A 23855-nucleotide genomic window follows, 5' to 3' on the forward strand; every position below is an offset into this window, starting at 1 on the left:
TTGTAGCCATGGAGTCTCGATTGACAAGAGCCTGGATCAGAGAATAAAATGCAGAGGTTAGAACACCCAATTTGCACTGCTCCTAATTTTTGTGTGCAAATCAAATGTGAGCCCCGAAGATATGTGGGGCAGTGCATTTCTGCTCAAGTGTCGAGATGCATCTACCCCAGATCTCCACCGCGGACCTCGACAAATTTAGTGGGGAACACACGTCATTAGGGGCACTTCAGGCCCTCTCGCGATTGCAGCAAGGTCAGATAGTAGAGTGAAGGTAGCCATGCCAGGAACATCTCTTAGCTTTTTAAAAATTAGTTCCTGGGATGTGGGCGTCGCTGGCAAGGCCAGCATTTATTGCCCATCCCTAATTGCCCTTGAGAAGGTGGTGGTGAGTCACCTTCTTGAACCTCTGCAGTCCTTGTGGTGATGGTACTCACACAGTGCTGTTAGGGAGGGTGTTCCAGGATTTTGACCCAGCGACAATGAAGGAACGCCGATATATTTCCAAGTCAGAATGGTCTGTGACTTGCAGGGGAACTTGGAGCTGATGGTGTTCCCATGCGCCTGCTGCCCTTGTCCTTCTAATTGGTAGAGGGCGTGGGTTTGGGAGATGCTGTTGATGAAGCCTTGGCGAGTTGCTGCAGTGCATCTTGTAGATGGAACACACTGCAGCCACGGTACACTGGTGATGAAGGGAGTGAATGTTTAAGCTGGTGGATGGGGTGGCAATCAAGCAGGCTGCTGTCCCCTGCAACCTTCCCTTTGGCCCCCGAATTGTGGTTTTTTATGCATCTTCTCCTCTATTCACTGCAGCATTGGCAGAAGACCCTACAGATGCCTCGGCTCTATGCTCTACAGTTATTTCTTTAACCTTCCACCTCTCCACTCTTTTCTCCACTTTTAAAAACATTCTTAAACCTATCGTTTCGATCAAGCTCTGGTCCACAACTCCGAATTCTCCCACCACAGCGTGACATTCTTTCCGATATTGCTCTTAACTCTATAATTTTCTTCACCCCCCCCCCCACCAACCTGTAAAGTGCCTTGGAATATTTTCTGTATTGTCATTGTTATTATTTTACTGTTGTTGGATCTGTGGTTCAGTGGATATGCTGTTATTAAATAATCACACGGATGCTGTACATTAACAATAAACAGGTCTTTACTGGAGGAGGGTACTCTCAAGACTGGGGGTACAGAGGCATGCGCAAAGCTTATATACAGGTGTGGTCACTGCCGGTACTACAGTATACAGGAGCTGTAAAAGTAGTTCTGACTTAAAGGCACATACACTCCAATTCCTCCCCTTTTAGATTAGTAGTACACCTAATATTCAAATAACAATTGACATTTCAACATGTACATTAAACAACAAAAGTCCATTTATAGATTCAGTCTTTGGGGCGGCTTCCTGACCCTTTCGGGATAGCGCCTTTCCGGAGGTTCTTGTTCTTGGTGCAGAGGCGATTCTGACCCCTTTTCATCGGGTAGTTCATCGGGTTCCACTGCTACTGGGTCTGAGGTAGATGCTACCGGTATGTTGGGTTCATCCCCAGGTACGCGAGACATGGGGTTAACGCGTTCCTGTGACGCTAAGATCTGATCGACGTGGCGTCTCACAATGTTCTCCCCGACATCCACTGTGTACATTAATGGCCCCTGCCTTGTACATATCGTTCCAGGTTGCCATTTCTCTGTTCGATAGTCACGGGCCAAGACTGGTTGCCCTACATTGAAGCTCCTTGTCGGCTTCTCATTGATGTGCTGGAATTGTTTGTCCTCAACATTTCTTCGCACATTTGGTCTGAGCAAGTCCAGACGAGATCTCAACCTTCGGTTAAAGAACATCATGGCCGGGGTCTGGTTGGTAACTGCATGTGTCACGTTTCGGTAGGCTAATAAGAAATTGTCCATCTTATGCTGTAGTGGAATTTCATCGTCACACATGGCCTTTATCGCCTTCTTAAAGGTTTGTACGAACCTCTCAGCCAATCCATTTGTGGCTGGATGATACGGGGCGGATGTGTAATGCCTTACCCCATTCCTTCTCATAAATTTTTGGAACTCGTCGGACACAAACTGTGGTCCATTATCAGAGCAAATCTGCTCTGGCAAACCGTTTCTGGCAAATATGGTCCGTAGGACTGCAATCGTTTTCTCTGTAGTGGTTGAAGACATTTTTATCACCTCTGGCCACTTTGAATGAGCATCCACTGCTATTAAGAACATTGAGTCCATGAATGGACCAGCGAAACCAATATGCACCCGTTGCCATGGAGAGGAGGGCCACTCCCATGGGTGTAGAGGGGCATGTGGTGGTGCATTTTGGACCTTCTGGCATCCTAAGCAGCTCTTAGTTAGGTCCTCGATTTGTTGATCGATTCCCGGCCACCACACATAAGCCCTAGCAAGGCTTTTCATTTTCACTCCCCCCAGATGACCTTCATGTAGCTCATTTAGCACTCTCTCCCTTAACTTGGGTCGAATCACCACTCTGGATCCACACATCACTGTCCCCTGGCATACTGACAGCTGTTCTCTTCTGGATGAGAATGCTGGCAACAGTGAGTCGCCATGAGTTGGCCATCCTCTCACCGTCAATTCATATACCCGAGACAGCGTCGGATCATTGCGGGTCTCCTTCTCTATATCCGCATTCGTTACTGGCAATCGTTCAATTATTGACGAATAAAATATCTCGATAGGGTCCACTGCTGGTGCTTCCTCCACAGTAGGCAGTGGCAGGCGCGATAGCCCATCAGCGTTCCCATGCTGTTTCGTGCCTTTATATTCTATTTCATATTGATTCGCCCCTAGAAACAGGGACCATCTTTGTAACCGCTGTGCAGTCATCACTGGAACGCCCTTCTTAGGATTAAAGATGGAGACAAGTGGTTGGTGGTCAGTCAGCAAGGTGAACTTCTGCCCATGCAGATAGTGGTTGAATTTTTTTACTCCCCATACTAGGCTGAGGGCCTCCCTGTCAATCTGGGCGTAGTTGCACTCGGCTGAGGTTAGTGACCGAGACGCAAAGGCTACTGGCCTCTCCAACCCGTCAGGGAATTTGTGCGACAGCACCGCTCCAATACCATAGGGTGATGCATCACATGCCAAACGAATTGGTAGTGCTGGGTTGAAATGGGCCAACACCTCTTTTGATGTGATCAATTCTTTACACTTCTGGAAAGCTCGTCTACATTCGTCATCCCACTTCCATGGTACCCCTGTTTGCAGTAGGGTGTTCAGTGGGTGTAATACCGTAGACAAATTTGCTAAGAACTTGTGGTAGTGGTTCACCAGCCCGAGGAACGACCTCAGTTGTGTGACATTTTCCGGTGCTGGAGCCTTGACTACTGCCTCAATCTTGTCAGGGGACTTATGTAAACCCTCTTCATCGATGACGTGGCCACAATACGAGATCTGTTTCTGGAAAAACTCGCACTTGTGGCGATTAGCTCGTAGCCCATACTCCTTTAATCTGGTGAGCACCTTCTCCAAGTTGGCGAGGTTATCACCGTCATTTTCGCCCGTGACCAAGATGTCGTCCAAATAACACTGGGTCCCTGGAATCCCTTGCAGGACCTGATCCATCGCCCTTTGCCAGATAGCCGGAGCCGAGGCTACTCCAAACACCAGCCGGTTGTATTGATAGAGACCTTTATGAGTGTTGATCGTAAGGTATTGTTTCGAAGCTTCTTCTACCTCCATTTGCAAGTACGCCTGGGCTAGATCAATTTTGGTGAAGCGTTTACCTCCAGATAGCGAGGCGAAAATATCCTCAATTCATGGAAGCGGATATTGTACCGTGTGAAGGACTGGGTTCACTGTCACCTTAAAACCCCCACAGATGTGGACCTTCTTTGGTTCCCCAGGCGTATTACTCAACGACCTCTTCATTACAGGAACGATGGGTGTAGCCCACTCGCTCCAGTCCACTTTGGACAGTACTCCTGAACGTTCCAACCCTTCCAGCTCTGCTTCAACAGCTGGTCTGATCGCATAAGGCACTGGTCTGGCCTTCAGAAACTTTGGGCTTGCATTTTCCTCTATTTTAATCATTGCTGTTATTCCTTTTAGTGTTCCTAGTCCCTCCTGGAACACTTCTTTTGCGTCAGTTAGCATTTTTGACAGTCGTCCAGGCGTGACGTCGTCATCCTTTTTGGCCTCAACCTTCAGTGCCTGTATGGAATGCCAATCTAATTGTATCTTCCGGATCCATTCACGTCCTAGCAGTGGTGGTCCTCCATCTGGCAATACATATATATCCATTTTAGGTATTTCCTGGCCTTTATATATCACTTTCACCCTTATTTTTCCTTTGGGGTAGACTTTTTGCCCCGTATACGTCTTCAAGACAATCTCTGTAGCTTTCAAGGGTATATGTGAAAATAGCCGCTTGCAGTCCCTTTGGTTTATGACTGTTAGGGCTGATCCTGTGTCCAATTCCATTTTCACTTGGACTCTGTCTATCTTGAGTGTAACCCAGATAGTCTGGTGATCCTCCATTTTGGATACCTTATGTAGTTTCAGACAACCCAGCTCCTTGATTCTGGAGTCTGTGTCACTTTTCTGTTCGCCTGAACCACTGTCCATCACCTGGTGTACCTTTTTGCACTTCTCCTGTGGAGATTTCTTACTGTTGGTTTTCTTCCCAGACCTGCAGACTCTTGCTATGTGTCCTGCTTTCCCACACTGTCTGCACACTTGGTCCTTGAACCAACAATCTTTCTGGTCATGTGTTGTTCTGCCGCAGCGATAGCACTTCCCTGTTCCATAGGACATTTCATTGGTGCCATATTCTTGCGGTCTCCGTTGTACCTCTGCAGCGCCCCTTGCGGCTGCTTCGTGTGATACTGCCATACTGAAAGCTTTGTCCAGCGTAAGGTCCTTTTCTGATAGAAGCCATTTCTGGGTTCCTTCACTTTGTAGCCCACACACAAACTTGTCCCTTAACGTATCTGCTCGTCCCGCTCCAAACTGGCAGTGTTTCAATAGCTTGCGTAGTTCCGTTAGGTACTCAGCATTGCTTTCGTCTTTGTGTTGGTTCCTTTTATGGAACTTAAATCGTTCTGCTATCAGCAGCGGTGTGGGGTTTAAGTGGTCCTGTAGGATTTCTACTATGCTTTCAAAATTCTTGTTTACCGGCTTCTCTGGGGTTATTAGATTTCACAGTAACCCATAAGTTTTTGCACCCATGAAATTTAACAGAACTAGTGCTTTATTAGCATCTGGCACTTCATTTGCCCTGCAGTACACCTCAATACGTTCCACATATGTCGCCCAATCTTCGACTTCATTGTCGAACGTAGAGATACTGCCACTCTTCGGCATCCTTGGGTGTGAGTTAACTGTCAAAAATGGCGCCTCCCGCGCTTCCCCTTCTTCTCCGCTGGCACAAAATGGTGTCTCCCGCAATTTCCTTCCTTCCCGCGCTCGCCCTTCTTCTCCGCTGCGGCTTCTAAAAATGGCGTCTCCCGTGCTCTTTCTTCTCCGCGGCTCAATGGCGTCTCCCGCACTCCCCTTTCTTCGCCCCACGGACCCTGTTCAGCCCGTGAGCCCTGGCTGTGCTCTGCGCGTTCTTTTTATATTTTTCGATGCCGCTCAGTCTAGAACCCGGCTGTTTCTCTACCCTCTCTCCGGTTTGTTTTCTTTTTCTCGACGCCGCTCGGTGTTCAACCCCCGGCTGCGCCCTGCGCTCTTCACCCTCTGTCTTACCCCGTCGACGCTGCTCGGCTTTCTCTCTGCCGTCGGTCGGCTTCAGCCGCCGGTGCTCGGGAAGGGTCTGCACTGGACCTGTCGTCGGTCTCTTGCTGCTCGTCGTGGCTGGGGAACCAAGCCCGGCTCTCCACAGCCTCCCTTGCGAAGTTCAATCTCTGCCTGACTGCTGGGCGGTTGCTCGTGGTCGACGCCCGTGTTCCTGGCCTCGAATATTTTTTTTTTTATGTTGCAGGTAGATTCGAATCGACACTCGTCGCCATTGTTGGATCCGTGGTTCAGTGGTTAGGCTGTTATTAAATAATCACACGGATGCTGTACAGTAACAATAAACAGGTCTTTACTGGAGGAGGGTAGTCTCAAGACTGGGGGTACAGAGGCATGCGCAAAGCTTATATACAGGTGTGGTCACTGCCGGTACTACAGTATACAGGAGCTGTAAAAGTAGTTCTGACTTGAAGGCACATACACTACAACTGTTGTCTGTTATTTCCGTCTATACTGACTGCCTAATCTCTGTCCTGACTGGAGCTCATTCTGGCCCAACTCTCTGATCTCTTTCTTTCAGCCGTGCCTTTTTCTGTTTCAACTCTCTGACATTTTTTTCCCCTTCCTCTTTGATTTCTATCTTAGTTCTCTCACAGCTCTCTGATCTTTCTTCTGGCTACATCCTGCTCTGACCCAGCATACTGATCTTTGCCCTGACATCAGTCTATCAATCAGTGGCATCACTGATTGGAGGACATCATAGGGATAGCACTGTGTGTTGATTTAGATGATATCAACTTTTTTCCAAATATTTTGTATTTACTTTAAACAGTGGTTTCCTGTATGTAAGAATTCCTCCATATTTATTGTTAAAAAAATGACATTACTTTAACCTAAAAGAGATGCTGGACTCAGAAGAGACCTATGTCTCTCACTCAAAGTGAGAATCAAGCTGATACAATACATAATGCATTGTTCGGAGGATAGCACACTGGGGATTTGGAGGGAGAGAAACATTGCATTACAGTCAGGGAGGAGTCAGCAGCACATCTGGGGCCCAGGGAAACTGCAGGTCACTGGGGACTTGGAAGTGTCTCAGGGAGGGTACAACAGCACATTTTGCCTCAGGAAGGCTCAGCAATGTATCAGGGAAGATTCAGCAGCCAATTGGAAACTTGTGGGATAAGAGACATTATATTGGGGACTCACAGCTGTAGAGGCAGCACATTGGGGAATTCACGGAAAGGAGAAGTTGTACACTGATTTTTAGTACTGCCTTCTGTTAAGTATGTGTATTGTATTGAACAATTAACACAAAGACTTAAACGTATAACTCAAACAGGTCTTTACTGGTTGGAGGTAGGGACTATACGTAGGTCTTTACTTCATGCCCACAGGCGGGAACTGAGGGGAGATCAGTACCCACAGTACTATTTATACCCCTATGGCCAGGAGTGGTACTGCGTATCACTACGCCCTACAAGTAGTGCAGTCCTGTCCATAGGTTCAAAGTAGCACACATATTACATACACAACATTCCTCCCTTCCTAGCTTTACAGTCATCTCCCCATTTAACATAACGTAATAACATATATACATATATAACTTCAGGTTTACATAACAGAATAACATAGATACATAGATAACTTCATGTCAAAACAGATCACAGATTCAGTCTCTGCGGAAAACAGTTCACAGATTCAATCTCTGTGGTGTAGTCGGTTCACGTTGCTGGAGTGACTCATTCAATAGTCCTTCCATGGATTTAACAGTTTGAACTTTCGAACTGAATTGGCTCCGTTCGGAGGGACCACGTGTGTGATCTGGTAGAGGTAATAATGGTTCAGATGGGTCATCTTCTGTTTCGACTTTTCCTTTTCTGCTTCTTGGAGACTCTCTGGGCTCCACTGTCAGCTGCCAGCTGCATGCGCAGTTCCTCCTTCTCTTCCTCCTTTTTCCGTAGTAGAGCCACCTTCTCCCGATGTTCCGTAGACTTTCGGTGCTCCTCCATGATTTCTGTATGGTGGGAGTCGAAGTTACAAGTTGGGCAGGACAGGACATAGTAATATTCGGTGTCGTCCTGATCTAGGCCAGCGAGAGGGTCTTCTATTTCCTCCATACCCAGCTGGGCGTTAGCCAGCTTTTGTTCCAAGTCCAGACATCTTTCCTGAAGAGACTTCTTCATGCGTACCTCTTCATCCAGCTTTTTCTGGGCTTTCAGCAAGTCGTTTACTAATGACCTCATTTGAGATTTTACTACTTCAACTTCTTTTGGAGATTGATTGATCGGACTATTCAATCCCTCTACCGGAGCAGCTGTTTCAGCGGTCTGTTGTTCTACGTTGACGTGAGTCAGCGTACTTTTGGCATCCAAGGGCTGCTCTGTTGCAGTCATCTCAGTCTGTGTTGCCACCTCAGCTCTTCCAATAACCTTTGAGAGCTCCGAACCCCTTTCGTTTGAATATTGAAGTTCGTGTTCAAGTTTTTCCCATTTCAGAGTCCTGTACTTCAGCATATGCAGGAGTTGGCTGACCGTTAACTCCTCTGACATCAGACGTTTTGTGTGCTCCTGCTCCATTTTCTCCATCAGCTGCTTCTGTTGTCTTTCCAGATTCTCCAACTCTATATCAAAGAACTCTTTCGTTGCATTCAACTCTTGCTCAAAACGGCGAAGCATTTGTTCTAATTGCTGTTGTAGTTTGAAATGGAGTTGAGTTCGAGCCCGGTGTCCCTCAGAAATGGGCACATCAGTAGACTTCCAGACTCAGAATCCACAGTTAAACTATGTTGTTGTTGCTCAGTGGAATTCTGTGCTGAAACTTTGTCTTTTGCACCTGAGTTGGGCTTACCATCATCCGTTCCAGAGTCTGGGCCGACTATCTTCACCGAGTTCTCACTCGTTATTGTTTGTAGGAAATGCCAGTCCATATTCATTTTCCTAATCCACTCCCGTCCTAGTAGTGGAGAACCTCCTTCAGATATCACATATAAGTCCATTATTTGACTGTCTTCGCCCTTGTGGACCACTGCAACCTCTATTTTCCCGATGGGGTACACTCTTTGCCCCGTGTATGTTTTCAATATAATCCCCGTATCCTGTAGGGGAATATGTTGGAATAACTTTCCGTAATCTTTCTTATTTATGACCGTCAATGCCGATCCAGTGTCCAATTCCAGTTTTACTTGGACTCCTTCTATCTGAAGAGTGACCCAAATTGTCTGGAGGTCTGCACCCTTACCAGCGTTGAGTACTCTTAAGCTAGCCAGTTCATTACAGCTTAAGCTAGCCAGTTCATTACTGCTAGCGTCTGAATCGGACTCCTGTTCGGTCACCTTGTGTACCTTTGCGTATTTTCCTTGCGGTGACTTCTTGTTGCTGGTCTTCTTCCCTGACCTGCATACTCTAGCTATATGTCCAAGCCTACCACAAGTTCTACATTCTTGGTTTTTAAACCAACACTGGTTCTGATCATGCGTTGTCTTTCCACAACGATAACATTTGCCAGAACTCACACCCAATTTGTGTGCACTGAGCTCCGGTGACCGTAGCTGCATTACTGCCGTGCCTCTCGCTGCGGCTTCGTGTGCTGCTGCCATAGTGACCGCCTTCTCAAGCGTCAGCTCATTCTCCTCGAGCAGTCGCTTTTGTGTATCCTGTTTAAATAAACCACACACAAATTTGTCTCGTAGTGCATCTGTCAGTCCCGTTCCAAACTGGCAATATTTCGCTAATTTACGCAATTCCAGCAAATATTCAGCATTGCTTTCATGCTGTAGCTGCCTTCTGTCGTAAAATTTAAATCGTTCCGCTAGCATCAGCGGCGTGGGGTTTAGATGATCTTTCAGGACAGTAACAATCTCATCGAACGTCTTATCCGCCGGTTCATCTGGTGATAACAGGTGTTTCAATTGCCCGTATGTCTTCGCACCCATTAAATTTAATAATGTTAGAGCTTTATCTTGGTCACGAATTTTATTGGCCTTACAATAATTTTTTACTCTTTCAACATATATGGCCCAATCTTCGAGGTCACTATCAAAGGTGCTAATATTCCCGTGTTTAGGCATTGTAGATTTGCAATTTCTCAGATTTTATTTTGTTTACTTGTTATCAAAGATGGCGGCTTCCCGCTCTTGCCGTCGTCCTCCGCCCACAAAATGGCGGTTTTCCCGCGCTTGGCGGTCTTCACCCGTCCCCCGACGCCGTCTCCCTTCAGCCCCCGAGTGCGGCCCTTATCTTCGCCGCGATCGCCCGAGTGCGGCCCTTATCAGCGGATGCGATCGCTGGATAGCGAAGTGGCTCCCGACCGAAGCGGCTCTTGCTCGCTCCCTCCCGGGCTCTGGCTTACCCGCTCGCGCGTTTCACCGCGGCTCTTATCAGGGATTGCGATCGCCCTTATCTTCTCCAACTTCCCCAGCCCTGTCTTTGCAGCCAACGCTGCACGGCTTACCCCACCACCTAGGTTGAACAAGGAAACTGCAGAAAGACTTCTGTCAGTCGCTGGAAGCTGTCAGGATGGCTGCTGCATTCCAGTGCTCAGTCGCTGATGGAGGCTTCAGAGTCCTAAAGCCTGTCGCTTCTAGTGGGGTGGTGATGTTTGAAACCTCTCTTCAACTGCCGCAGGGTAAGAACCTGACTCGTCGCCAGTGTTAAGTATGTGTATTGTATTGAACAATTAACACAAAGACTTAAACGTATAACTCAAACAGGTCTTTACTGGTTGGAGGTAGGGACTATACGTAGGTCTTTACTTCATGCCCACAGGCGGGAACTGAGGGGAGATCAGTACCCACAGTACTATTTATACCCCTATGGCCAGGAGTGGTACTGCGTATCACTACGCCCAACAAGTAGTGCAGTCCTGTTCATAGGTTCAAAGTAGCACACATATTACATACACAACAGAGGTGTTCAAAATAATGAGGGGTTTTGATGGAGTAAATAAGGAGAAACTGTTTCCACTGGTGATGGGTTGGTAACCAGAGGACACAGATTTAAGATAATTGGCAAAAGAACCAGATAAATAATTATCAGAGTAAATTTGTGGCACTGCATTGATGAGACCAGGGATGCTCATGTTTAAATGTCAGCAGTAGCTCTGATCTCAGATCGAATTAAAAAATGCTGTTGCTACTGATAAAGTTTATCTAGCAAATGCCAAGTTTTGTCTTAATAGGCCTTTAACCATCAATAAGGTGGTTTAACATTGCTTTTAATGATTTGTTTTACTACTACTAAAAATGCCTTCCATAACACTGTTAGAAAATCAGGGCCACAGATTATATAATTCTTCCCTTGCTAATCAGACAAGCAAATGGTGGGACTATAGAGATGAGTGCACCCTTTTTCCAAGTTGACAACTTGATAATTAGAGATATGCACAGGAAAGATACAGAGAGATGAGGACAACACTAAGATGTAATTATAACAATAACTTAATATTGAAAAAACTGTGACTGTTATAACATATATATATAACTGTGAAGATCATAACTGTGAATATATATCTAAGCCTAAGTTGGTCCATATTGCGAAATAGCCACTTGGGGAAGTAATTTGAGCCAAGACATTTGCCATTAACTGGAAACTCAGGTAGAATGCGACATTAATAAATGTAAGTTTAGTATATCCAATGTTATATTATCATGGCAGTATCTCCTGGATGGTTTGTCTACAGTAGATTTTGTATGAGATTTAAGAGTATGGTCACTTGCCATGACTGAGGTATTAAGGATATTCAATCTTTGCCTGGTGGCCCTAGTGACTGATCAAGTACAGTTTGAATTTTCAGACATCAATCTTAGCAATAGTAACAAACTCAGTACAGGAGCTAACAGTGCTCAGTCTTGATGGTGTCCTAGGATCTACCTCGCTGTATCTTCAGGCAGCGTTAGGAAGAACTCCGATTAGCCAAACAAAATCAGAATTCTCCAGACAAAAGATAAGATGACTAACATCAATGGCACGTCACAGTTTAGCAGAGCTTACTTCTTCACACTTTAGTTCAAAAATGTATATGTTTATGCATAACTTAGACTCAGTAGCTGTATTTCATGTAAACAAGTAAAACCCATTTTTATATCAGAATGCATAAAGTATTACAATATGAAATACATTTAAGGCAGGACTTACAAATAAAAATGTTTATGATGATCAAAAAAAAGCTTTGTATACTGACAGTGAAAAGTTACCTTTAACATACGAAGAATTTTCCTGCTTTTTTTAAAAATCTAATCACCATTTTAGTAATACTATTATAAAATTTGCATACAAGCAATTTAGCAGTGAAAGCCTTAGAATATTTCTGACAGAGTACGATTGCTGGTGATCCCCAGGAATTGTTTTTTTTTGGTTTGAGGAGCGTTTTGAATCCATTCAGCATATGTTCGCTGCAGTTTTCTCTGCTCTAATTCTTCCATGCTTTTCGACAGCTCCAGATGGTGTGCTGCCTCCAAGGCTCTCATCTGCCACTCCGACCAGTCTTCAGGTTGCCTGGTCTGCACCAGCTCGTAACAATGCTCCAGGCTTGCCCAGCTACCAGCTTCAGACAAGGCTCCTGCATTCCGGTGGTGATATTTCAGAGTATGTAGTGTACATAGCAAAGACATGATTTAGCTGATTATTCTTTTTCAATTATTGAAATTACATTTTTTTTACTGGTTTACATTATAAATAGATTTGTTTAGTTTCCTACTAACGAGAATAAATTAGTTGCCATTAGTTTATTGTATTTGATGTATTTTTAGCTACATACTAATATCAAAACAGAAAGTTGTCTTTAACAGGAACTTAACCCTGCTTAAAAAGTTCTAAATTTAAATGGTTCACTTGCATGTCTCCTGATTTATATAACTATATGTTGGAAGAATGCACCCATAATGTATTTTTCCCTGACATGATTGGTGACAATATGACATCTTTCTGCTTGTCTGCTGGTTGAACAGTTTGAACAGTTAAGTTGCTCCCAGGCTGGACTTGCTGAATTTTAAATACTATTGCAATCAATTATTTTGAATAATATTGCTTACTCATCGAGTAACGTATTACATAGTGGAGATGTAAAGATGAACATTCAGATCAATTTTGACTTTAAATTATGATTCTTATTTGAACTACTCAGAATTCGGTTGCTCTAAATTTCTGTTGGGATTCTGAGCTCAAAAGTTAAATTATTTGGGAAAGTTACTCAATACCCAATTATGTAAAGTAGCTGAGTCAGCTGAGTGCCAGATTAGGGACCTGAAGTTGCTGGGTTCCAATCCTATGCAGGGGTCAGTCAGTGTTTTATCTTTGAGGTGAATACAAATACTATATCAGGATGTAGGGAGACAAAGGAGATGGCAGGGAGTGGGCAGTGATTGTCAGTCTGTTGCAGTATTTCCAGGCTGTTTGGCAATGGAAACAGGGATCAGCACCAGATCCAGTAGGTAATTCATCCTCATGGAGACTGACAACGGTGGGTAATCAATCTCTCTCTCCCAGAACTGTCGTGACCTATGTCCACAAAAAAGGCAAAAACTTCACCTTCACATACCTGTTAACTGTCTGCATTAACTATTGCTGATGCCAACCTTTGTGTACTGTACAGTATACAGCAGTTGCCGTCTCTGCCAATGACATTAGCAGTGGTACTGAGAAGAGAGAAAGACCTAGGGGGTGAAATTGGTCTAAGCCAGTAGCGCGAAACGGGCTCATAGCGAATCGGCAGCCAGTTTTACACCACGCCCAATCTCTTTTCCACTGAAGTTCACAGAACGATAGGTCAAGCTCTTTTTGCAGACTTGACTAGTTTTACTGTCTGTTTTACTTGGTTTTGAAATTCAAAATCTTGGCAATATTTTCCAAGTCTATGGAAATCAAAAACTGGCACAATGTATAACAGGATTCCGATTCGCTATCACCTGTTTCACACTACTGAACTAGACTAATTTCACTCCCACCACCACCACCGCCCCCACCCCGCCCTTTGCCAGTCTAGTGGATTAGAAGAAGGACTTAGCTGGACTGAGCGACCAGTGGATAATGAATGTCAATGAAAGTAAAACTGGATGGTAGTCAAGGTGGGAATAGGCAAAGAAAGGGAGAAAATGGGGAAATGGAGAGCAATGAAAAGAAGAAATGGATGGCTATAAAAGGAGGAAATGGATGGCAATGAAATGGGGAAAACAGGGAAATTGATGGCAGTGAAATAGGAAATGGATGGCATTGAAAGATGGAATACTCTCCACATGCAACTGCAACAACATTCAAGAAGCTCAACACCGTCTAGGACAAAGCAGTCCACTTGATCAGCACTATATCCATTAGCTTATACATCCACTCCATTCACCACTGGCGTACTGTGGCTGCAGTGTGTACTGTCTACAGGATGCACTGCAGCAAGTTGCCAAGGCTGCTTCGGCAAATCCGCCACCTGCACCACCTAGAAGGTCAAAGGCAGCAGGTGCATGGGAACACCATCACCTCCAAGATCCCCTCCAAGTCACACACCATCCTGACTTAAACGTATATCACCGCTCTCATTGTCACTGGGTCAAAATCCTGGAACTCCCTACCTAACAGAATTGTGGGAGTAACTTCATCACACAAAATGCAGTGGTTCAAGAAGAAGGCTTGCCATTATCTTCTCAAAGGCAACTAGAGATGGGCAATACATTGAGGCTTTGTCAGTGACACCCATATCCCAAAGGATGATTTAAAAAAATGAAAGGAGGAAATGGATGGCAATGAAAGGAAGAGTGCCAGTATGTACTGGGTGTGTTGGAGGAGGAAGCGTGTCTCTGAAAAGGTAGGCAATTGTATGAGGTAGTGTCTCTATGAACTGCATCTGGGGTAAGTAGAGTTTCTTTGTGAACTGAGGTGGAGGGAATTGGATATGGGACAGTGACAATTGTGGTAATGTATGGTTTAGTTGGTCTGTTGAAAATCCAGATGTCTTATTTAAATTAAAAATTGCACAATTGTGAAATTTAAAGCGCTTAAATTAAACAGAATGCATCATTTTAATTTAACAATTGAAAATTTGATAATACTGTATAGTGACCTACTTTTGATGGATCTGTTAGTGACTTTTTAATTTTAAATTATATGTATATTATACCTGCCTAAGTATATCAAGCCAATTATACAGTTTACATCATATTGTAGTGCTTTCTGTTCTGCATTGATACTGCATAACACAATTTGATTGTAAAGTTGCTCACCAAATTTAGGCAGGTGGTGTGAGACCTCTTTTAGAAGGTGTCACATTATCTAATTACACTATCATTGCAAATAAATACCATATAGAAAATGTTCATTTTATAGCCACTTTGAAAAAAGCAGTTCTGCAAATATCTGCAAGTTTTCTGGAGTGTATAGAACAAATAAATGCTGTATTAACATGTCTATTCATTACAGCTTGTTGCCCAATCCAACTGCAGCCTTTAGCTATTTAGCAACAGGTCTTCACCCATATACAGCCTACGAGTTCAGACTGGTTATTTCCAATGGATATGGCAGTGCCATTAGTGACTGGGCACAGATGGTTACCTCAGAAGACAGTAAGTATGCTGTATACCATAGGGATGTAGCAAAAACATTGAATAATATCATGCCTGAAAATTGTAACACGTCAATAATAGTGGGGTGGAGATTCTTATGAAATATCCTGGAAATTATACCAATATTTTAAAATGTGATAATTATTTTTAGAGTAGTCATTGAAGGTACTTTTGAGAACATGTTTTTAAGATCAGAGCATGTAAATGATTATTGTTGATAATAGCTGGAACCATGAGTAACCACTGAACAGATTCATGATGGGCCAGAAATTCGCAGCCAGAAGCGTGAGTACGGTCGGGGTACTCACGCATCTGGCCGTTGGAAATGCCGGCGTTCAGCAGGAACAGCGCATGCGGGGAACGCCGGCATTTCCAGACCCGAGGTCTATTCACAGCGCGTGCGACTGCACAGGCAGCGCTTGCGCAGTGAACTTTGTGGATTTCAATGATGGATTCAGTGAGGGTAAGTCCTTAGAAGTTACACTTGAAAAAAGCAAGTGTAAAGTTGTTCATTGGCTGCGGAGGAAGATATATTTTATCGTGGAGCTTCTGAAATGCAATATTTTTGTTTGGGAAAGGGAGGGAAGTTATTTTAAGAAATTTTAAGTAAGTTTTAAAGTTTAAATTTTTTTTTTTTTTTTAAAGGGTTTTCAGAACGGTAGGTAGAAGGAGCAATTGTGGCTGTGTGAATGGAATGTGAGAATGAGTTATGTATGTATGTCCACATATATTCCTTTACGTATATGTATGTATGTTTTATATTCCTTTACTAATGTGTATGAATGTATGTTTTTAATTATGATTTTCCAATAAGTTACTTTCTCTGAAAGTCATAATTAAATAATACATTCATACACATAAGTAAAGGAATATATACATAACACGCAAAGGAATATATACAGACATACATACTTTCAGAAGCTCCATGATAATAAATATCTTCCTCCGCAGCCTCTGGAGCAACTGTACCCATGCTTTTTTCATGTGTAAGTTGTAATGACTTGACCTCACTGAAAGCATTAATGAAAGCGGCGAATTATACTGCGCACGCGCTGCCTGTGCAGTCGCACGCGTTCTGCCTCTGAACCCCTTCGTTCAGAGGACAGGAAATGCCGGTTTTCCCCACATGCACTGTGCATGCTGAAAACCGGCATTTCATCCAGCCAGATGCGCAAGTACCCCGACCGTACTCGCGCATTTGGAAGGGAATTACTGGGCCAACATTTTACATGTCAATAAAATGAAAAATTTAACAATTGCATGACTTGCCCCCTCGCATCTGCGACTGAGGGTCCAAGGAGGTGCATTGCGCAAGAGGTCATCATCGTATGTATCCTCACACTGTTCCCTTTGGGGAACTGTATGAAGTGGTGGAAGGATTTATGGCTGTGATTAACGCTCATTCCGTGACCGTAACCATCTTTGAACCAGCCATTAGGGTGGTTAGTCCTATGGCGGGAGGGTTTTACGGGCTCCCACAACCCATCTGAAGGGGGGGGGGGCCACCAACACCCACGGACGCAAGTATCCCGCTGGATGTCCACCCAGAATTTAAAGTTGGAGCTCCGACTCCACTTGCCGGGACTGTCTGGAGTGGGGTTCAAAACCCTACTCCTTCTGGCCCAGCGGCGGGGATGCTTACTGCTACGCAAAAGGCCCGCTCCGCACAAAAGGTGACACCCATACGTTTCCTGCGCCTTTTCCCTCCCCGTGACTGGAGCCCTATGCTGCCATTTCACGTTGCTAATCGGATTGGGCCTTTGTCATAGCGGTAGGATCCCCGCCGCTGGGCCAGATCAGGGTAGGGTTTCGAACCCCGCTCCAGACAGTCCCGGCAAGTGGAGTCGGAGCTCCGGCTCTAAATTCTGGGTTGACATCCAGTGGGATATTTGCGTCCGTGGGTGTGGGTGGCCCCCCCTCCTTGTATAGCTTGTGGGAGCCCGTAAAACCCTCCCGCCATAGGACTAACCGCCCTAATGGCTGGTTCAAAGATGGTTACAGTCACGGAATGAGCGTTAATCACGGCCATAAATCCTTCCACCACTTCATACAGTTCCCCAAAGGGAACAGTGTGAAGACACGTATGACGACGACATTGCTAAATAAATTATTTTAGGGCTTTTAAAAGTCTTTAAATTGTTTTAATTCTCTTTAAAACTACTTCAGATTACTCAAAATAATGTAAACATTTAAAAAAGTTTATAAAAGTTACCAAAATCTTCAAAAAACTTCCAAAAACCTATTTAAACTGCTGCTTTGCATGTAAAAATGCTTAGCAGCTTGACAGAAACATTGGGGGCGTGTCCACTGAAACTGAGACCTCAAGGGGCGTGTCTCACTTGCACTGCACGCTCCTGGCTTCGCGCTGGCTGCACTCCTGGGTGGCGTGACGTCATACGCTGCCCGGGATTCTTCTTTTTCAAACACCAAGTCCAGGCGTCCCTGGAGCTGATCGGCAGTAGCGCGGGGTAAGTGCATATACGGGGCTTGCACGCGCGGCAAGCCTCGTTCACCAATTTCTGGCCCGATGTGTTTAAGCTTCTCACCTCATTTTAGAATCAAGTTGCTTTTCTTGCATAATTCCAACAACGACTGACTTGAGATAGTATAGTGTCATTTCTCTTTTATCTTTCCACACTATAAGCTCAAACCTCACCTGCACTTATGTTGAGTGCTATTTTCTTCAGACAGCAGAAAACAATGTTCTAATCCATAGGCAACTATCTTATTATTATATAGATTGGGTGACCGCTTTGCAGAACACCTCCGTTCAGTCCGTAAGGGGGACCCCAAGCTCCCAGTGGCCTGTCACTTTAATTCACCGCTCCATTCCCACTCAGACCTCACCGTCCTCGGCCTCTTGCATTGTTCCACGGAAGCTCAGCATAAGCTCGAGGAACAGCAACTCATCTTTCGATTAGGCACTCTACAGCCCTCTGGACTCAACATAAAGTTCAACAATTTCAGATCATAACCTCGGCCCCTATCACATATGTATACATTTTTAATTTTTTTTAATCCATACTTTTGTTTGGCCTTTTTTCTTCCCTCCCACATGGCAGCTGTCCTTCATTCTGCCAGCGCAATTCACACCTCACCTATAGCCATCCTTTGTTCCTTAACCTGTCCCATTACCACCTCCGCTCGCCTTGAATATCTCTTAATGTCTCTCAATGTCTCTTAATCTCTCCTGCTTTCTATCCTATCACTGACCTTCCCTTTTGTTCTTTCATCCCCTCCCCTTTTTCCCAGCCCCTAACTTGCTTCACAATCTATTCCTTTTCCTGCTTTTTTCCAGTTCTGACGAAAGGTCATTGACCTGAAATGTTAACTCTGTTTCTCTCTCCACGGATGCTGCCCTGGCCTGCTGAGTTTTTCCAGCGTTTTCTGTTGTTATTTTGGATTTCCAGCATCCGCAGTATTTTGCTATCTTACTATTAGTCTTGTTTCTTTACTGACCCATTAGTTCCTGCACTAGGGTCATCCAGGAAGGGAGTTGCTCCCCCCCTCCCACTTTTAACTACTTTTCTCCTGCCTTTCACAGAAGCCTTATGAGGATGTAAAACTTGTCCAGTGAGAATAGGATTTGAACTTGAGTTTCCTATAGACTAATTAATCACTTTTAGTGTGGTCCCTGCAGGTCTGCCCAATATCGCAGCACGTCTTAAAAAACATATTAAAATAACAACTTGTCTTTCAGGGCTTCACTGTTATTAATTTTTAAGAGCAGAGTTGAAACACAATAATAAAAAGTGTAGCTCATATTAACTGCTGTTTCCCCTGATTGATTTGTCATTAAATAATACTTCTGCACTCAAAATCAATTACCTCTTTCACATATTTATTCTTCGGAGAGTTTTGAAAGTAGCATCCGCACAGAACACAGAATGTTCAGGGAACAACATTGAGTGGGAGTTTGCATGATGCCTATTGCCTGAGTACAAACAAAGGTGTTTGCATTTCTAATTGTTAGAAACAAGCTTAATAGGATCAGAACTCAATATGTTTATCCAATAAATCAGTGAATTTTTGAGACCAGGAACATTCCATTTTTTATCCCTGGTCTCGGCTGAATTATCTAATCTCAACTGGGTCGTTGGTAGGGGCATTACAATTGGCCTATGTGTCCTTGGGTAGGTGAAAATCAACCAAAATTGCTGTTCCTGATCACTATCAAGTGATTCCCTGCTAGAACTGCATGTGTGGATGTCAGGTGAGGACAGGATGGACTTGGCTGTGGTGTCTCCACAGTTGAAGAGCTTGTCAACACCTGCTGTTAAGGTTTACAGATGAATAATGGCCACTTGGATGTAGTATCAGAGGGTGCCTGCCCCTGGCATCCATGGAATCATATCTAGCAAGGAAGCAACACTTCAGGAGAGTAGCGGAGAGAGAACCTTGGAGTGAAAAAAATAGATGGGATCACGTTGCACCTTAGGTCCAAGGTCCTTGTGTATCGCAGTCTTTTCCCTCATTTGTCCCCTCTTCTGCTGATAACACTGTCTCATGCTGCGGTACACTACCCATGGGTTCCAGCAGCTTTCCTGCACTTAACCAAAAGGCCACTTTTCGTATCTGAGCTTAGGCAATGAGGGCTGGATTTTGCTGGCGCTCAGAGTGCGGGCGGGTTTGAAGGCGAGTCCGCTGTCAAAATAGCAAAGATTGACAGCGGGTAGGAAACCCGCTATCGACCGGCCTCCACGCGAGTCTCCCAAGTGTCGGGTCTGTCTGCGCAGAACTGACCCAACACCAAGTGGCGGGGGAGACAATTTAGATCATTAAATGGCTTGTTAGCAGCCAATTTAATGCTATTTTGAGCCTACCTTGCAATTTTACGTGCTCCCCCACAGGTTACCCGCTGCTCGGGGAACATGCCAGCTTACCCTGTCGTGAGTTGAGTCTGCTTTGATTTATCTGATAACCTGATGGCTGCAGAAGTGGTGTAAAGGATGTCATGCTGCAGATGTTCAGTTTCAGAGCTCAGAAACTGTTAGTTACTGCATTTGTAAGACATAGAGATTTCTTTAGCTTGCAAGTGTTTAGAGCCAACTGTATATCCAGTGCCACCTCATTGGAACAACCTCTCTCACCATTGACAGGGATTAATTAAGAGGGGGAAAATGAGTATGAGAGTAAGCTTTCAGGGAACATAAAAACTGACTGTAAAAGCTTTTATAGATATGTGAAGAGAAAAATATTGGTGAAGTGACCATCAGGCGGAGCAACAAAGGCAGGCAGGTAGTGCAGGGAACCCCTGCGGACATCCCCCTTTCAAACAAGTATACCAAGTTGGATACTGTTGAGGGGGATGACTTACCAGGGGAAGGCAGCAGCAGCCAGCTTCCTGGCACCAGGGAGGCTTCTGCTGCTCAGGAAGGGAGGAAAAAGAGTGGGAGAGCAATAGTGGTAGGGGATTCTATCGTAAGGGGAACAGATAGGCGTTTCTGTGGCCGCAAACGTGACTCCAGGATGGTTTGTTGCCTCCCTGGGGCCAGGGTCAGGGATGTCACTGAGCGGCTGCAGGGCATTCTTAAGGGGGAGGGTGAGCAGGCAGAGGTCGTGGTCCACATTGAGACCAACGACATAGGAAGGAAGGGGGATGAGGTCCTGCATCAAGAATTTAGGGAGCTAGGTAACAGATTAAAGAGCAGGACCTCAAAGGTTGTAATCTCTGGATTACTCCCAGTGCCACGTGCTAGTGAGTATAGGAATGGGAGGATAGAGCAGATGAATGCGTGGCTAAAGAGTTGGTGTAGGGGGGAGGGTTTTACTTTCCTGGATCACTGGGCCTGCTTCTGGGAAAGGTGGGACTTGTACAAGTCGGACGGGTTGCACCTGAACCAGAGCGGGACAAATATCCTTGCGGGGAGGTTTGCTAGCACTGTTGGGGGGGGTTTAAACTAACTTGGCAGGGGGATGGGATACAGAGGGGAGCTGAAATAGGGGGTGATGTGCTGCCAATTATAGAGAAAAAAACAAGTCAGCTTGGTAGACAGGGCAAACATATAAGGGCAAGGCTGGATGGCATCTATTTTAATGCAAGGAGTCTTGCAAATAAGGTGGATGAACTGAAGGTGTTGATAAACACATGGGAGTATGATATTGTTGCTATCACGGAGACATGGTTGAGGGAGGGGCAAGACTGGCAGCTCAATATTCCGGGGTACAGAATCTTCAGGCGAGACAGAGGGGGAGGTATAAGAGGAGGGGGTGTCGCAATATTAATTAAGGAGTCAATTACTGCAGTAAGGAGGGATGATATATTAGCAGGTTCCTCTAATGAGGCCATATGGGTGGAGCTTAAAAACAAAAAGGGGGCAAGCACTTTGCTGGGAGTGTACTATAGGCCTCCAAACAGTCAGGGGGAGATAGAGGAACAGATATGTAGGCAAATCTCAGAGAAATGTGCAAATAATAGGGTAATAATAATGGGGGATTTCAACTTCCCCAATATTAACTGGGATAGTCAGAGTGTGAAAGGCTCAGAGGGTGTAGAATTCTTAAAGTGCATCCAGGAGAGCTTTTTGAGCCAGCATGTAGAAAGTCCTACAAGAGAGGGGGCGGTACTGGACCTAATTCTAGGGAATGTGGCTGGCCAAGTGGAAAAAGTGCTAGTAGGTGAGCACTTTGGTGACAGTGACCATAATATGGTAAGATTTAAGGTGGTCATGGAAAAGGACATGGATGGGCCAGAAATAAAGGTTCTAAATTGGGGGAAGGCCGATTTTCATAGGATAAGGCAGGATCTGGCCAAAATGGACTGGGATCAGCTACTTGTAGGAAAATCCGCATCGGAGCAATGGGAGGTTTTCAGAAGGGAGATTGAGATCATACAATGGCAACATGTTCCCGTAAAGGTCAAGGGTGGTTCCAAAAGCCACAGGGAACCTTGGATGTCAGGGGATATACGAGAATGGATTAGGAAAAAAAGGAGGGCTTTTGGCAAATACAAAAGGCTAAAGACGGAGGAAGCCCTAGAGGAGTACAAAAAGTGCAGGGGGATACTTAAAAAAGAAATTAGGAGATCAAGGAGGGGCCATGAAATAGCACTGGCGAGCAAAATAAAGGAAAATCCTAAGATGTTTTATAAGTATATTAAGGGTAAGAGGATAACTAGGGAAAAAATAGGGCCCATTAGGGACAAAAGTGGCAATCTGTGTGTGGAGCCGGAAGATGTAGGAGGGGTTCTAAATGAATTTTTTGCATCTGTTTTCACGATGGAGAAGGATGATGTAGACATAGAAATAGGGCGGGGGGACTGTGATATGCTCGAACATATTAACATCGAGGGGGAGGAGGTATTGGCGGTTTTAGCTGGCCTAAAAATGGATAAATCCCCAGGCCCGGATGAAATGTATCCCAGGCTGCTGGGTGAGGCAAAGGAAGAGATTGCGGGGGCTCTAACACATATATTCAGGACCTCTCTGGCCACAGGGGATGTGCCAGAGGACTGGAGAACCGCTAATGTAGTACCATTATTCAAGAAGGGAAGTAGGGAAAAACCGGGGAACTACAGGCCAGTGAGCCTAACATCAGTGGTAGGAAAATTATTGGAAAAAATTCTGAGGGACAAAATTTGTCTCCACTTGGAGAGGCAAGGATTAATCAGGGATAGTCAACATGGCTTTGTCAAGGGAAGATCATGTCTGACTAATTTGATTGAATTTTTTGAGGGGGTGACTAGGTGTGTGGATGAGGGTAACGCAGTGGATGTGGTATACATGGATTTCAGTAAGGCCTTCGATAAAGTCCCGCACAGGAGACTGGTCAAGAAGGTAAGAGCCCATGGAATCCAGGGTGCCTTGGCACGTTGGATACAAAACTGGCTTAGTGGCAGAAGGCAGAGGGTGATGGTCGAAGGTTGTTTTTGTGACTGGAAGCCTGTGGCCAGTGGGGTACCACAGGGATCGGTGCTGGGTCCCTTGCTGTTTGTGGTCTACATTAATGACTTGGATATGAATGTAAAAGGTATGATCAGTAAGTTCGCGGATGATACAAAAATTGGTAGGGTGGTAAATAGCGAGGAGGGTAGCCTCAGTCTGCAGGATGATATAGATGGGTTGGTCAGATGGGCGGAACAGTGGCAAATGGAATTTAACCCGGAAAAGTGCGAGGTGATGCACTTTGGGGGGACTAACAAGGCAAGGGAATATACAATGAATGGTAAGACCCTAGGCAAGACGGAGGGTCAGAGGGATCTGGGTGTGCAAGTACACAGATCCCTGAAGGCGGCGGAACAGGTGGATAAGGTGGTAAAAAAGGCATATGGGATACTTGCCTTCATTAGCCGAGGCATTGAATATAAGAGCAAGGAGGTTATGATGGAGCTGTATAAAACACTGGTTAGGCCACAGCTGGAATACTGTGTGCAGTTCTGGTCGCCACACTACAGGAAGGATGTGATCGCGTTGGAGAGGGTGCAGAGGAGGTTCACCAGGATGTTACCAGGGCTGGAGCGCTTCAGCTATGAAGAGAGACTGGGCAGATTGGGTTTGTTTTCCTTGGAGCAGAGGAGGCTGAGGGGGGACATGATTGAGGTGTACAAAATTATGAGGGGCATAGATAGGATGGATGCTGAGGAGCTTTTTCCCTTAGTAGAGGGGTCAATAAC

General features: G+C 45.1%; 1 protein-coding gene across 7 annotated transcripts in view; it reads left to right on the forward strand.

Annotated features, from left to right (window-relative positions):
* Positions 1-23855, forward strand: part of ush2a (Usher syndrome 2A (autosomal recessive, mild)) — a 1396947-nt gene that overhangs the window by 864131 nt on the left and 508961 nt on the right. For all 7 annotated transcript variants that reach the window (XM_085981146.1, XM_085981156.1, XM_085981149.1 and 4 more), the window contains 2 exons: positions 12134-12284; positions 15102-15244. In XM_085981146.1, the coding sequence (XP_085837272.1) occupies positions 12134-12284; positions 15102-15244 (294 nt within the window). The remainder of the gene's footprint in view (positions 1-12133; positions 12285-15101; positions 15245-23855) is intronic.

This window comes from Somniosus microcephalus, chromosome 3, assembly GCF_052327205.1.
Source record: "Somniosus microcephalus isolate GS21.2 chromosome 3, FLI_Smic_1.0, whole genome shotgun sequence".
Taxonomy (NCBI): Eukaryota; Metazoa; Chordata; class Chondrichthyes; order Squaliformes; family Somniosidae; genus Somniosus; species Somniosus microcephalus.